The 16288-nt window shown below is 34.8% G+C and overlaps 1 protein-coding gene across 1 annotated transcript in view; it reads left to right on the forward strand.

The window, feature by feature from the left end:
• The window catches only part of LOC135222783 (myeloid differentiation primary response protein MyD88-like), a 467144-nt gene that overhangs the window by 363333 nt on the left and 87523 nt on the right, over nucleotides 1-16288 (forward strand). The window contains 1 exon segment of the mRNA XM_064261052.1: nucleotides 12868-13030. Within this exon segment, the coding sequence (XP_064117122.1) occupies nucleotides 12868-13030 (163 nt within the window).

Here is a 16288-nt window from a genome sequence, read left to right on the forward strand (position 1 = left end):
TAGTATCACTTGGTACTTCCTTTTTGCTTACTACTACTCCTACTAACAGCTTCTTTAAAAAATAACTATTCGGGGAAGATTGCTTCTGCCTACTTTTCACAATGTTCCTGAAACGACTCGGGCAAACGTAATCGAACTGTGCAAGCATACGAACAGTTTAAGCCTTTTCGGGGTGTCTCTTTTCTACGAATGATTGCACCTTATGAAAAGCAGCTAGAGCATCTTTAATTTCTGCCATTGTCATAGAGTTGTCGTCGTCGTCCTCGCCACTGCTAGAGAACTCCTCTTGAACGACGTTATGTTGCATGGCCTCCAACTCCTTCAGGTCATCTGTCGTAAGCTCCTCTTGGTGCTCCTCGAGAAGGTCATTGATGTCATCCTCGTCGACGATCAGCCCCATGGACTTGCCGAGTGCAACGATCTCATCAAGATCTGGTTGCGAAACAGTTTCAGGATTGTCAACTGTTCCTGAATCTGCAGCACCAGCTTCGCCCACGTCGAATCCCTCGAAGTCTTGGGCGGATACGGCATCAGGCCAGAGTTTCCTCCACGAGGAATTCAAGGTTCGCCTCGAAACCTCTTGCCAAGCTTGGTCGATGAGTGAGATGCATAGGACAATGTTGAAATGCTCCTTCCAAAATTCACGCAAGGTGAGGTTTGTGGTATCGGTGATGTCGAACATCTTTTGAAAAGATGTTTCGTATACAGCTTCTTGAAGTTCGATATCACTTGCTGGTCCATGGGCTGGAGGAGAGGGGTGGTGTTAGGTGGAAGATAAAGAACCTTGATGAAGGAATACTCCAATAGGATATCTTCCTCGAGGCCAGGAGGGTGGGCAGGGGCATTGTTCAACACCAGCAGACATTTCAGAGGGAGGCGCTTCTCTTCCAAGAATTTCTTCACTGTCGCGTCAAAACACAGATTTACCCACTCGGTGAACAAAAGCCTCGTTACCCAGGCTTTCGCATTAGCCCTCCACATCACTGGAAGCTTCTTAAGCACTTTGTGGGCCTTGAAGGCTCGAGGAGTCTTGGAATGATAGACAAGTAGGGGCTTCACCTTGCAATCCCCACTGGCTTTGGAACAAAGTGCGAGCGTAAGCCTGTCTTTCATAGGCTTATGCCCGGGTAGCTTCTTCTCTTCCTTCGTGATGTACGTCCGACAAGGCATTTTTTTCCAAAAAAGGCCAGTCTTGTCACTGTTAAAAACGTGCTGAGAACTGTAGCCTTCGTTGATCATCATCTTGTTGAACGTCTTTTTAAAGGCTTTGGCCGCTTTCGTGTCCGAGCTGGCCACCTCCCCATGCCGCACAACCGAATGGATGCCAGTTCGTTTACGGAATTTCTTGAACCACCCATGCGAAGCCTTGAAGTCTGGGGTTGGCGTTGATGTCCCTTCTCCTCCATCGTCTTCGGCCTGGGCAATCAAATTGCCAAAAATAGTGCTGGCCTTGTGGGAGATTGCCGTCTTGGTTATCGTATCGCCAGCAATTTCTTTGTTTTTTATTCAGACAAGAAGAAGCCTTTCCGTTTCATCGTGCACGTGGTTCCTCTTGCTAGACAAAATAGTGATGCCTTTGGAAGGTGTAGCTGCTTTGATGGCATCCTCTGCTTAAGAATGGTGCCTATTGTCGACGTATTTTGGCTGTATTCCTTGGCGATCATGCTCAATCGCATACCAGCTTCATACTTCATGATAATCTCCATCTTCGTCTCCAAAGAGAGCACCCTCTTCTTTCAGTGAATTTCAAGTTTCTTGGGAACCATGACTACGTATATACTGTACGTAATTTTGTTATGTATTACGTATACGTATGTAGCACAGTTCTCACACAACACGATAAAGTATACTATAACAAAATCACTAATGAATTTACGTTAATAAACTAAATCATTATAACGAACGAATACCGCGTCCATACGATACCGATGATGCCGTGAAGTGGGTGAATGAGCACGCTGCTACGTAGATGCATCATGGGAGGGATGCTGACCAACAGGAGAGAAGGATCTCATGGCGGTGACTAGCATCAGGAACCAATGGGAGAGCAGGAGGATGGTGGCGAGTCTACTCAGTTGGCGGCGTGCAATTTTCAAAATTGTTACCGGTGGTCCGGGCGAATCTCGGACTTTGCAGCAACAACTTTTCGTATCTTGAGCAATTTTCGTATGTAGAGCCGTAAAATTTTTTGTATATGCTTTCATATCTCTAGTTTTTCGTAAGTGGAGCCTTTCGTATCTCGAGGTACCCACTGTACATATATATATATATATATATATATATATATATATATATATATATATATATATATATATATATATATATATATATATATATATATATATATATATATATATGTGTGTGTGTGTGTGTGTATACACATACATATGTATTATTCGTGCATTCGCGGTATTTTTCTATGAGAAATATCCACAAATTCCTGGTTTTTGTTATCAATTTCATCATAAAATGCACTTTTTGTGATAAAAATATTAAAAAAACCAAGTATAAAAATTTTAGTGGTTTTTTTCTGAAGTTTTAACTAACAAAATAGGCTGTTTTTAGCGTTTTTATAGGGGTTCCAAACATTCGCGGATTCTAACTATTCGCGGGGGGGTCTGGTACGCATCCCCGCGAATATGGGGGGACCACTGTATGTATATATATATATATATCTATATATATATATATAATATATATATATTATATAGTATATATATATATTTTTTTTATACTTATATATATATATATATATATATATATATATATATATATATATATATATATATATATATATATATATATATATTATATATATATATATACACAGTGGTCCCCGCCGTATTCGCGGGGATGCTACCAGACCCCCCCGTGAAAATAATTTAGAACCCGCGAATGTTTGGAACCCCCACAAAAATGCTAAAAAGAGAATATTTTGTTAGTTAAAACTCAAGAAAAACCACTAAAAATTTTCATACTTGGGTTTTTTTATAGTTTTATCACAAAAAGTGCATTTTATGATGAAATTGATAAAAAAAAAAAAAAAAAAAAAAAAAAAACAGGAATTTGTGGATATTTCTCCATAGAAACATACCGCGTAGAGCGAATTTTTCCGCGAATAATGCGGGGGAAACGTCCCCGAGAGAAATCTGCGAATTGTGTGAGTCCATGAATGCGGAGAATGCGAATACCCCACTGTATACATATATATGTGTATATATATATATATATATATATATATATATATATATATATATATATATATATAGTATATATATATATATACGTATATACGTAATATAGATATATATATATATATATATATATATATATATATATATATATATATATATATATATATATGTATATATATATATATATATATATATATATATATATATATATATATATATATATATATATATATATATATACATATATATATATATATATACATATATATATATATATATATATATATATATATATATATATATATATATATATATATATATATACATACAGTACATATATATATATTACATATATACACACACACATATATATATATATATATATATATATATATATATATATATATCTATATATATATATATATAATATATACATATATATATACATACATACATACATACATACATACATACATACATACATATATATATATATATATATCAGGCGGCCCGCGGTTAACGGCGCAATCACTACGCGAATCGGTTTACGGCGGTTGTCAAAAATATTCCATTAAAAAAATAAAGGCATTTTAAAGGTATCTTTACCGGCACAAATTTCAGTTAACAGCGCCGCTAGCGCCGTTGTCTAACGAGTTCATACATATGTAGAAATGCCGTTCAGACCATAAAGGTTATGCAAATTACATTAACAAATTTTATGGAGAGTTATTACGTAGGTATTAGGGTAATATATGCCTCTGACGCTGTTCTATGCCGAAAATATCGAGTTACATAAGTGCAAATTTAGCTATGGATGTGTCGATTCATAAATGTTCATGCTTTTGTTTAAATGTGTATGAAAATGTATTACGTGAAAGGCATTATTATTTCTGTACAGAAATATGATACAAAGGCAGCTTTTGAACTGCCCTTCACGTTATCAAATACGGTGTTTTTTCATGTTCTTTCTGCTGCGGTCTTCCGAAAAATACGATTTAAAAAAAGTGCAAATTAGCGATCGATGTGTCGATTTTATAAATGTTTATGCTTCTAAGTTTAAAATGTATATGAAAATGTACTACGAATAAGGGTTTTTATTTTTATATCTGTGCAGAAATATGATAAAAAGGCAGCTTTTGAAACTCCCCTTCAAGTTATCGACTACGATGTGTCGATTCATAAGTGTTCATGCTTTTGTTTAAAATGTGTATGAAAATGTATTACGTAAAAGGCATTTTTATTTCTGTACAGAAATATGATACAAAGGCAGCTTTTGAAATGCCCTTCACGTTATCAAATACGATGTTTTTTCTATGTTCTTTCTTGTAAGCCGCCGCCTGCCGCTCTTCCGAAAATGTCGATTTAAAAAAAGTGCAAATTAGCCATCGATGTGTCGATTTTATAAATGTTTATGCTTTTATGTTTAAAATGTGTATGAAAATGTACTACGAATAGGGTATTTTTATTTCTGTGCAGAAATATGATAAAAAGGCAGCTTTTGATACTCCCCTTCAACTTATCGACTACGATGTTTTTTTCAAGTTCGTTCTTGTATGCCGCCGTCTGCCGCTCTTCCGAAAATATCGAGTTAAAAAAAAAAAAAAATTGCAAATTTAGCGATCGATGTGTCGATTTTTCAAATGTTTATGCCTTTATGTTTAAAATGTGTATGAAAACATATTGCGTATAGGTATTTTCATTTTGTACAGAAATAAGATACAAATTAAGGCAGCCTTTGTAACTAGGCTCCACGTTGGAAGGGGATGATTTTTCATGTTCGTTCTTGTCCGCCAGTTCCGAAAAATGCATTGTATTTTATTAATTACGCATCTTTTCCATAAACCTCCTTTAAAAAAGTTATACATTATTTCACTGTATCCAAGAATATTGTATGTATTCTCATATTATTGTATTTTAAAATACTACGGCAAACTTAGAACCAGTATTCCGCGGAGCGGCCAATGTTGTGGTTTGAAATCAGCTGATGAATACGAGTCTGTTTCACCATAACGCAATTCTGAGCGAATGCTCTTGCTTCTAGTTAGCATAAACGAATATCTATATACTTGACGGTGGTAGTTTTTCTTTGTGTGTAAAAAATGTGCCAATTTTTAATGGGTTGACAGGAATCAAGTTTAATTTTAAACAACCTATTTCACTTTCAATGATTTTCCTTATTCGCTCACCTAATTTGTTTTTATATGTAAAAGGAATGGTACAGTAACAACAAATTAGGTGAGCGAATAAGGAAAATCATTGAAAGTGAAATAGGTTGTTTAAAATTAAACTTGATTCCTGTCACCCATTAAAAATTGGCACATTTTTTACACACAAAGAAAAACTACCACCGTTCATTGAGATCCGACGTCATTTATAAATTTAATTGTCCGGGTTGTCCTGGTATTTACGTCGGATTGACCAAACGGTTACTAAAAGTGAGATATTCTAGTCACTTAGGTGTTAGCTACAGAACAGGACAACGAATAACAAATCCAGAATTATCCAATATCCGTAACCACGCCAAATATGTAAAATTAATATTGATAAAACACATTTTCTCAATCATTGACAGCACTCCCAACAATTACTTAACGACACTTGAGTCATTATACATCAACGACTGGTTCCTTCTCTAAATGCAAATGTGGCTGCTGCCACGTTGTAATTTAGCAATAACTGAGATCTGGGCCGAGCTGTGTTTCATTCATCATTCCCTGCTCTACTTTCGTTTAGGGTACTTGTCCTCTCATTATTTGTTTTTAAATGTTTCTATAAAGTTTTAATTACCATATTTCTTAAAGTTTTTAGTCTATTGCTTGTTTTAAATGTTCTCTAAGGTTTTTAATTAACTTATTATCTTGATGTTTTAGTCTTAATTGTGTTATTTTACTGTTAATTAAATTGTCACAATTTATAATTACAGGCTGAAGATGTACTCTGAAGTAGTATGAAACGTTCCAATAAAATATTCTTCACAATGTTTGGTGGATTCCTGGACCCTTTTTATTTTAATGCTCTCATCTGATTGAATTAATATATATATATATATATATATATATATATATATTATATATATATATATATATATATATATATATATGTATATATGTATATATATATATATAATAGTATATTATATATAATTTACTATATATATAGATATATTATATAATAGTTATCTGCAAACTGATCTATCCCTTGGAAAACATTCTTGATAGAAAGAGTAAAACCAGCACTTGTACATAAAACATCCTTTATTTTGTTATGACTACCGGTTTCCCCCCCCCCCCGGTTTCGGAAGTAACTGTCTCCACCATCAGGTCTATACAAAAACACAGAAAGAAAAAAAATTAAAAATCACTAAATTACAATCGATCATAAGAGTAAAGTAATGTTACACAAAAGTTTCATTGTTTATATAATAAAAAAAGAGTAATGTACAAGCATAAAAAAAGAGGAAAGGAAGCAATATAAAAAAAAACAAAAAATAGTAAATACCTGCATCATGAAGGCATACAAATATACACACTAAAAAATTTTAAAAACAAACCAGCATCTCTGTAGACCTCTCGTTGTTACTGAGGGAAGGTTTCAACGTTTAAAGTGTAGAGCCTTTCTACTATTGCCAGCTCCATGGGGGCCACTTGACTAGAGAGAATGGAAAATGAATCTAACCCTAGAGGGTGATCACTATTTTCTCTGTCATCCTGTATGGCACTGAATGGTGGTTTTGCTAAAAGCCTGTTTGTCCTAACTGATCTTCCTCCTAAGTGTTCAAACCATCGTACACGTGCTTGGTGCTTTGTTTTTCCCACGTAAATTGCATTACAGCAATTGCACTCTTATTTATAAACAATATGAGAGTGTAGTTCTGGGGGTACGATGTCTTTGTACTTAGACAAACCACCAATAGTATACTTAGGCTTGAACACTACCCTAACATTAACTTGAGGATAAAATTCTCTTAAAAGTTTTAGTAGTCTATTTTTAACTGAAAAACTCTTATTACCATAGAAAAACATAGTAAAATACAGTACTGCTTCATTGGCTTTTAAAATGGGAACTTTCGGGAACAATAATTTTTCTAGCTGTTTACCAACATATGTATCTATGAAAGCAATATTAAAACTGTTTTTTTTTGAAGCTTTTCTTTTATAAACTGAAATTCTGAATGAAGACTAAAATAATTTGAACAAATAAAGTTAGGCATGGGGCACAAGTGTACAGACTAAAGTGTGTTTATAAACTATAGGTATGAATGAAGAAAATTTAGTTGTGAGTCCTGTAAATGTTGGTTTCCTGTAAACTGATGTTGAAAAAGTGTGATCACTGTGTTTACTTACGAGCATGTCAAGGAAAGCTAAAGTATTATTGTTCTCTACTTCTGAAGTAAATTCAATATTTTGGTGTTTTGAGTTAAAATAATCAAGAAACATCATCTTCAGTAAAACCTAGCTTTTTCAATTTCTTCGTCTGAGGGTGTACCAGGGGAACGAATTAATTCCAACATATTTTTATATTTCGACGTTTCGTAATGATTTCTTTATTACATCATCAGGGATCTGTTGAATAAATCAATAAATAATTACAAAAACGTTACTGTAAAACTTAAAATTTCATAGAATTAAAATTCAATACATTACACTAGAACAAACACACACACACACACACACACACGACACACACACACACACACACACACACACACACACACACACACACACACACACACCAAAGAACCAAAGACAGTTAACCAACCTTGTGAGGAGAGGAGCAAAAGACAGAATGCTTACAAGAAAGTTATCTTAGGTAAAGTTGAGTAGATAGGTTTGGGTATTAACGTGGGACTAGTTGTTTAATAAACAATGACTCGAGTATAGTCAATTCGTGAGGATTAGCTGTTTAGCCTATTATCTAAAATCACTTCTTTCGATGTAAGTTTTACAGATTTTGGAATGAGCTCCGAAATTAGAATGTTCTGGATTGGAGAGCCTACAACCAGTACGAAAGCTAATTCCCCAGTGGGAGTCTATTCTGATCCTCAATAACCTCGTGGATCCGACATATGTCCCTGAGTTACACTTTTGGCAAGTATACTTATACACCCCGTTAGGGGACAAAAAAGGGCTTAATCGATCCTTGTGGTTAAAAAAAGAAACCAATTGTTAATGGATTTTTGGGGAATAATTTTTAAATTGATAGCACCATAGTGATTGTTGATAATTTGTAAAGAACGTTTTTCTAAAAGAATCATCGTGTAAAAGGGAAATTTTGGTGTAAACGTTTAACTTGGGTACTGTTGGAGGTTTCATGACATCAGTGAATTGTTTGTGAAGAAATGTGCGAAGTTATTTAAAAAATAATCTTCGCGGGAAGCAGTTATTCATAAAATACCCAAACCTCCTCTACTCATCTTTACCCGAGTTAACTTTCTTTGTAAGCATTCTTGTCTTTTGCTCTCTCCACGTAAGGTTGGTTAGCGGTCTTTGGTTCTTTTGTTCTTGTGTGTGTGTGTGTGTGTTTTTTTTTTTTTTTAGATGTCATGTATTGAATTTTAATTTCTTATGAAATTTTAAGTTTGTTACAACCTAACTTTTTTAGTTATTTATTCATTATTCAACAGATCCCTGATGATGTATAAAGAAAGTTATTACAAAAACGTCAGAAATAAAAGAAATATGTTGGAATTAATTGGTTCCCTTGTCCCTCGCACTGATGTGTCTAGCCCTGCTTTTGATATATATATATATGTTATATATAATATATATATATATATATTATATATATATATATATATATATATATAATATATTTATAAATATATATATATATATATATATATATATATATATATATATATATATATATATATATATATCTATATATATATATATATATATATATATATATATAACATACACATACATACATACATACATACATACATACATACTACATACATACCATACATCCATACATACATACATACATACATTCAGTGGTACCTTGAGATACGAAATTAATCCGTTCCGAGGCGGCCTTCGTATCATGAGTTTTTTCGTATCTTGGAACACATTTTACATGCAAAATGGCTAATCCGTTCCAAGCCTCCAAAAACACCCCAGTAAATTATATTTCCAGGCCTACAACATGTTCTAGGGTTACGACGCCGATCTGACGGAAGAAATATGACTCCAAAAAGGCAAAATACTGTACATACTTGAGAAATATTCAACTGCATGTAATGTTCAACCCCATTTTTACTGCATATATTAGGACTTTAGCATATGTCCCTTAGCAATAAGCCTAGCCTATGTTAGCGGTTGCTACTGTAGCCTAGTCTATGATTCTGACATCTAAACCTAAGAGCTAAAAGCTTAGAATATGCCAATAAAATGTATAAATAATCAGTATGTACTCATTTCAAATAATTATTAATTAATCATTAACTATAATACACAAAAAAAAACAAAAAAAAAAAAAAAAAACTTCCAATCGATTGTTTACATTCAGCTCTTACCCGTCTTACGAGTATCAAACGAACGCCAAGCAATCATTTTTCCTAGCACACAGTAAGCCATAAATTTTCATTAGTATCTCTCTTCAACTAATGAAACTACCAAACAGTATAATGACCATTCATTTCTATTCTTTATTCTCTTCTTTACCTAATGGACCAGGAGGATTTTATATCTTGAAGTTACAATGTTTGGAATTTATTTATAAATTATTTTTTTTATTTTGTTGTTTAAATTTTTGGTAATAATGACTTTTGATGATGATGCTTATTCATTTTCATCAAATTGTGATATCGAGACATAATTATAATGACATTGACAATATTGATATTGGTTTAAAAGTTAGTGTGCATAATCGGTTAACTTACGCACACACATACACCAATTGAACCAATTAATAACTACTGTATATATTTTGGTTTAATTTTATTTTAATAGGAGTTTCTTGAATAGCTAAGGAATAATATTGTCATGAAATTTGATATTATCTCAGAATATACTACATAAAACATTCCAAAACTAAAATGCAGTCTTTGAAAAAATGTTTTCTTTCCAAAAAAAATATTCTTTTAAAATATCAGTTTTCAAAAGTATCTTATATTTGATTTTTTATTATTAATCTGTGACACAAGGCAAATACAACCATGTATAAGTTTAGATGATAAGTTAAAAAATGAGCAAGAAAATATTCGTTATATTACTGAAGTTGCTAATGCATAATATGCTGTCATCCTTAAGGGGGCCGGCCAGCTAATGCAGTTTTTTAACGACAGGACTTTGACATTCATACCACTTAATAAGGTGACTTGGGACATCTCCAAACCGCATATTGATTTTCGCCTCTGACCTTCGGTTTGTGACGCCAGTGCAATTTATCCCGAAAATAACCTTTTTTCAAATTCTATCTCCTCCCTTGATATTTAATATTAAGACCTGGGATTACTACCATATATAGACCTGATGTCGACCTCCAATTAAATGGAGAGTTTTTTTTCTAAAAGTAATTTTTTTGCTAGATATAATTTTTCAATATGGTAAAAAAATAAACCCTATAAATCACGAGAAAAAAATTTATAAAAAAAAGACAAAACAAAAATTGGAAAAAAGGGCTCTATTTGATTGTTCTATAATGTCTTTCTGAGTTATATACCAAATTCCAATGATATAGCTTCAAAACTAAGTGAGGAGATAGATTTTGAAGGTCAATAAGTATAGTTTTGAGATACGGGCGTTCAAAGTTTTCCTTCGTATTTCTATAAAGACAATGTTAATAAATAATGATTATTATGAATGTATATTTCTTTTTGTGTATTAATAAACCAAAAACTATTTTATTTATCATAATTTAATCATAAATGATGATCCCTTTGCTCACATATCGTAGCCTGGGGCACAGCTTGAGGCAAGATGGGGCACTCCTTCCTACGTAACCCCCTCTCTCCCCTTCACTAACTGCTTATTACAACGAATTTTCTTCTGTATGTTAGCGAGATGTTTTCCTTGTATTTTCCTCTTAGGCATGATGACATTCTTGCTGAAACAAAGATAAACAAACGTAAATGCAAGAGAATGTCAAAGGTGAAACTCGAAAGTGTACTCTCTTTTTACAAAGACAATTTAATAAATCATGATTATTATGAATTTCATATTCCATTTTGGGTATTAAAAAACCAAAACTATGTTATTTATTATAAATGAAGATCTCTTTGCTCAAAGATCGTAGTAGCCTTGGGCACAGTGTGACGTGTGCTGTCAGGCAAGAAGGGGGCGTTACTAGGCAACCCTCCCCTCTCTCTTCACTAAGTACGCGTATATTATGATATTCTGTAATAATACTTGAGCGATTTTTCTTCGTCTGTATGTTAGCGAGATGTTTTCCTTGTCTTTTCCTCATTGGCATGATGAACTTCTTGCCAAACATACGTATAAACATACGTAAAAGCAAGCGAAGTCATGAGGTGAAACTCGAACGTGTAATCTACTTGACGTCTATGGTCGAACTGATTCATGATTGCACCAGATACTCGCTTATGCGAGCCACGGAATCTCTACAGATGCCATTTCTCACAATTTCTCTGCTAATAATTATCAAAAATTTACGATAACAGAAGAAATATTGCATTTTCTTGTACGGATGAATGTTTTAGCTTATTGAGTTATGTTTACTAATTACCCTGTAACTACGAAAGTAAGAGGAATTTGACGAAATATTTCGTATACGTATCTCAATTGCCATATGAAGCTCCATGAATTTTTTCATGACTTTGCATTTTTCGCCCTATACCACCATATACATATAGGGGTTCCGGCCGGCCCCCTTAAGTAGCAACCCCCTGGCACCTCGGGTTCAATAAGCGAATACCACAGGAAAAGGATAGGCAGAGATCCAAGCACTTTCGTCTTTACTAAGACATTGTCTTTGTAAAGATGAAAGTGCTTGGATTTCTGCCTATCATTTTGCTGTGGTATTTGCTATATATATATATATATATATATATATATATATACACATGTATATATATATGTGTGTGTGTGTGTTGTGTGTGTGTATTCTGTAGATTTTTTAATTAAACAAAAGCAGTAATGTCAATGAGGCAATCAGATCAATATCTTGAGATCATTCCTCTTAATATTGATAAATCCTTTGTAGTTTTCTCAGATGGCTCAAAGTCAGATGCTGGCATCGGCTTTGGAGTGGCGCTTTCTGAGGTAGAAAGAAGCGGGGTATTATCATCTGTTGTATCTGTATTTACAGTAGAACTGCATGTGTGTTCTCTGTCCTTCTCTCTTCACTGCAATATTTACTGCTCTGTCTTTCTCCCCTTCTTCCTATGATGGTTCCTTGCGCCATTCACCTTTATTGATTTTGTTTTATTGAACTCTGAAGGAAGTCATCAAAAGATGGAAAATGATAAAATACAAATCACAAATATGCACACTGAATTACAATACACATTTGGTATTAGAGGGTAAAATGTCAAAAGGACACCTGTGCTTGACTATCTACCCCAAATCAAGTTTTGTAATGCCATCGCCTTTCTTTTGTCTGGAGATGTCCCCTAACAGGTTTGTGTTATTGCACGGTTCCATTTTAAAGTAATTATTATCATGCATATTGTAATTGAGAAAATTTTATTTAGAAAAATAATTTTCAGATCAACGTAGCCGAATTATAATTCCGTGTCAGCTTGAGCGATGTGAAAGGCCAGCAATTATAAGTTTTTGTCATTCACTTGACTACTTCCGTGCTCAAGGACTGTGGAACTATTGGGAAAAACTACGAGATTCACTGGTAGTTCCATCACCAGTACAGCAATGGTAAGTTTCTTTCATTGTCCTTGAGAATCCAGCCATTATTTGTATATTTAGAATGGGAACATAGTTTTCTCCATTTAAGTTTACCACTTCTACTATTAATAGTTGTTCATTGGGGTACTGGCTAAAAAGGCAAATGATCATCACAGTAGGCCTGGGTGTCTGCCCTGACCTCTGTCAACCTACCTTGGCCATTGTGTTTCCAGCCACTTCGTTAAAATTTTTTTTTTTTTTTTTTTGTGGTGAACATTTTATGATGATTTGCTTTTTATGTTTTATTTTATTATTGAGTCTTAACTGATTTCTGTGCTTTGTGAATCTTTTATCTATTACAGGTAGCATGGTTTCTGTTCCTGAGAGCTTTTTATGGGGTTCTTAGTTTATTTATCGTGATTGTTTTTCACCTTGTGTGTACCATGTGTGTGGCTCCCTTTGTCCTTATGATAGGTACCATGGAAGGTAAATCCAAATTCCATCATTGTTTGGGAAAAGGGAATTCAGTGATGAGCCTCCTTTGATTCCTCGTTCAATAGCTGCAGAGTCATTGAAGAAATCTTCTCTTGCCCCTGTCAAGGCATGATCGATGTCAGAGGTGGCAGAAAGACAAAAAAGGGATTTTGACGTAGGAAAAATCTATTTCTGGGCGAGGAAGCCGTGTCGCCCAGTGAAATACGTTCCTTTAGCGCTATTTTTAAGGTAAAATATTGCTATAATACCAGAGAACTGCTAAATTGGACATGCCAGAATATTCTGACTTGCTCACCTTTATTAAAAGGTGTCGGTATGAATCTGGGCGAGTGAAAAAACACTACCACACCCGCAGCCTCTCCAATTAGCCTTTTACCATCCACCAAGAAAGTGGCCCATGAGAGTTTCCCACATGTGATCCCCCACCATCCCTTGCCATTGATGAGTGGGAAGGGGGAATATCCTTGGCCTTTGAAGCAGTCAATGTTTCCTGCTTACTCTCTCGCCTTCTCATCCAAGTTCCAGAGAGTAGAGTGAGATAGTTGGGATGGGGTGGACGAGAGTACTCTTGCAGAAAAGCCAAGCAAGGCTTTTCGATGTTGTCCTTGTTTTCACCTAGAGTTTGCAACTGCTATTCCTCACCTTCAATGTGGCACCCCTCTATAGTGGATAGCAACTTTGGAGAGAGACTGCATCTCTCTTCCAGGAGGAAGGAACACATGTCTCGCAGTAAAATAGGCACACCCTTCAAGACACAGCCAATCACCAAGGCAGAGGCATTCATTGGAGCTGTCATTCACTAGGGTGACACACAAGAGGGTGATGCTCCCCCTTCGAGTGAAAAGCTCCCAATATACAGAGGAGTCAGAGCCTTTATGACTGGAAGAGAGATTCTTGGACCCCAGAATAATACACTTGGGTGGAGAAACTTGAGTACAGGCGGCCCTCGGTTAGTTGGCAGGGGTTCCGTTCCTGCCCGCCGATGCTAAGCGATTATAAAGCCTACGGCCACTGCACACCTTCGTTCGAAAAATCTAGGCCAGTCAAAGGCGCCGTAATTCCACAATGGCGCGATAAGTAAAATTATATTTATGCAGTATAGTACTATAGAATTTACTGTACAGTAGTACAGTGCAGTACATTATAGAATTTTATATACTGTAAAGTGAAAAAGCCTAGCTTTTAATCTTTTGGGTGTCTAGAGTATATCAAGATATAATAAGGTTTATTACAGTGTACAGGTAGCTGTAGTGTTTAAGTTACGATAATTCGTCTTACGGTAGTCCGATTTTATAAATGTTCATGCTTTTATGTTTAAATGTGTATGAAAATGTATTACTACTGTAGGGTATTTTTTATTTCTGTGCAGAAATATGATAAAAAGGCAGCTTTTGAAACTGCCCTTCACGTTATCAAATACGATGTTTTTTCATGTTCGTTCTTGTAAGCCGCCATCTGCCGCTCTTCCGAACTATAGAGTTAAAAAGCAGGGCAAAATTTAGCGATCGATGTGTCGATTTTTTAAATGTTTATGCTTTATGTTTAAAAATGTGTATGAAAAAGGGATTTTGACGAAGGAAAAATCTATTTCTGGGTGATTGGCTCGTGTCGCCCTATGAAAGGATCCTTAATATCATTCTTTCTAGGTAAAATTAATCTAAAATTACCAGAGAAAAACAAAATTAAGAAAATGTCAGTAAAACTGACTCGCTCACTCTTAAAAAGAAGTGTCGGTATGATAATAGGGGCGAGTGGGGAACACTACCACGAGACAATCACCAATTAGAACTTCCAATCAGAATCCCCCCAAGAGAGAGCTGATACCAACGGGCGATGCAGCCGCTACTACTACTACTAGAGGACGCCACGGACAGCAGCGCCCCTAGCGGACATCCTTAATCTAAAAACATCTTGTCCTGCAAGGGGGGGAAAAAACCATAAACCAAAAGGGGGGGTTTCATAGGGCGACACGAGCCAATCACCCAGAGAAATAGATTTTTCCTTCGTCAAAATCCCTTTTCTGGGCTCAGCTCGTGTCGGCCTATGAAAGAGTACCAGAGAAACAGACAAGATGGGAAAAAAGGAACAATGAAAAGCAGTGTAAAATGATGGATATAATATAAGTAAATCAAATACAGCATACAAACTAAGCACTTAAACTAACTTATACTAAATATGTAAAACAACAGAACGTTAGTAATCTTAAAGTACTTAAATGGTAATTATAGTAAATTACAGTGATGCATGTAATATAAACAAAAAGGGATTTACTTGAACATATTTACAAAATATACAAACTCATTGTGTCCTACCCTAGCATAAAAATAAGGGTAGGTACACTGAAGTCCATCATTAATACAAGTGTGGCAAAATATATACAAACACATTGTGTCCTACCCTAGCATAAAAATAAGGGTAGGTACACTGAAGTACACTATCAGTACAAGTGTGGATGTCCCTAGCAAAAAAATAAGGGACAATCCACTATATGATTCAGCGGCTAAGGCTATGATATTCGAGTAGCCTGGCGATAGGTTGAGGCATGTTGGATGATGTAGGTAGAAAGGAGACCTGGGTCTATACTACAACTACTATACAGTATCAGGGGAAACAATGTTTCCCGCTGCTACTGCTGAAAACTTTAAAGATTCCAAGGACTTTAGATAATGGCGTTTAAAGACTGTCGGGGATTTCCATCCAGTATACTTTTTAAGATCCTCAAAGTTCATATGTTGAAAATAATTAATTGAGGTGGCTACTCCCCTGATATCATGTGCTTTTGGAAATGACTCA

This window comes from Macrobrachium nipponense, chromosome 8, assembly GCF_015104395.2.
Source record: "Macrobrachium nipponense isolate FS-2020 chromosome 8, ASM1510439v2, whole genome shotgun sequence".
In the NCBI taxonomy this organism is placed as follows: Eukaryota; Metazoa; Arthropoda; class Malacostraca; order Decapoda; family Palaemonidae; genus Macrobrachium; species Macrobrachium nipponense.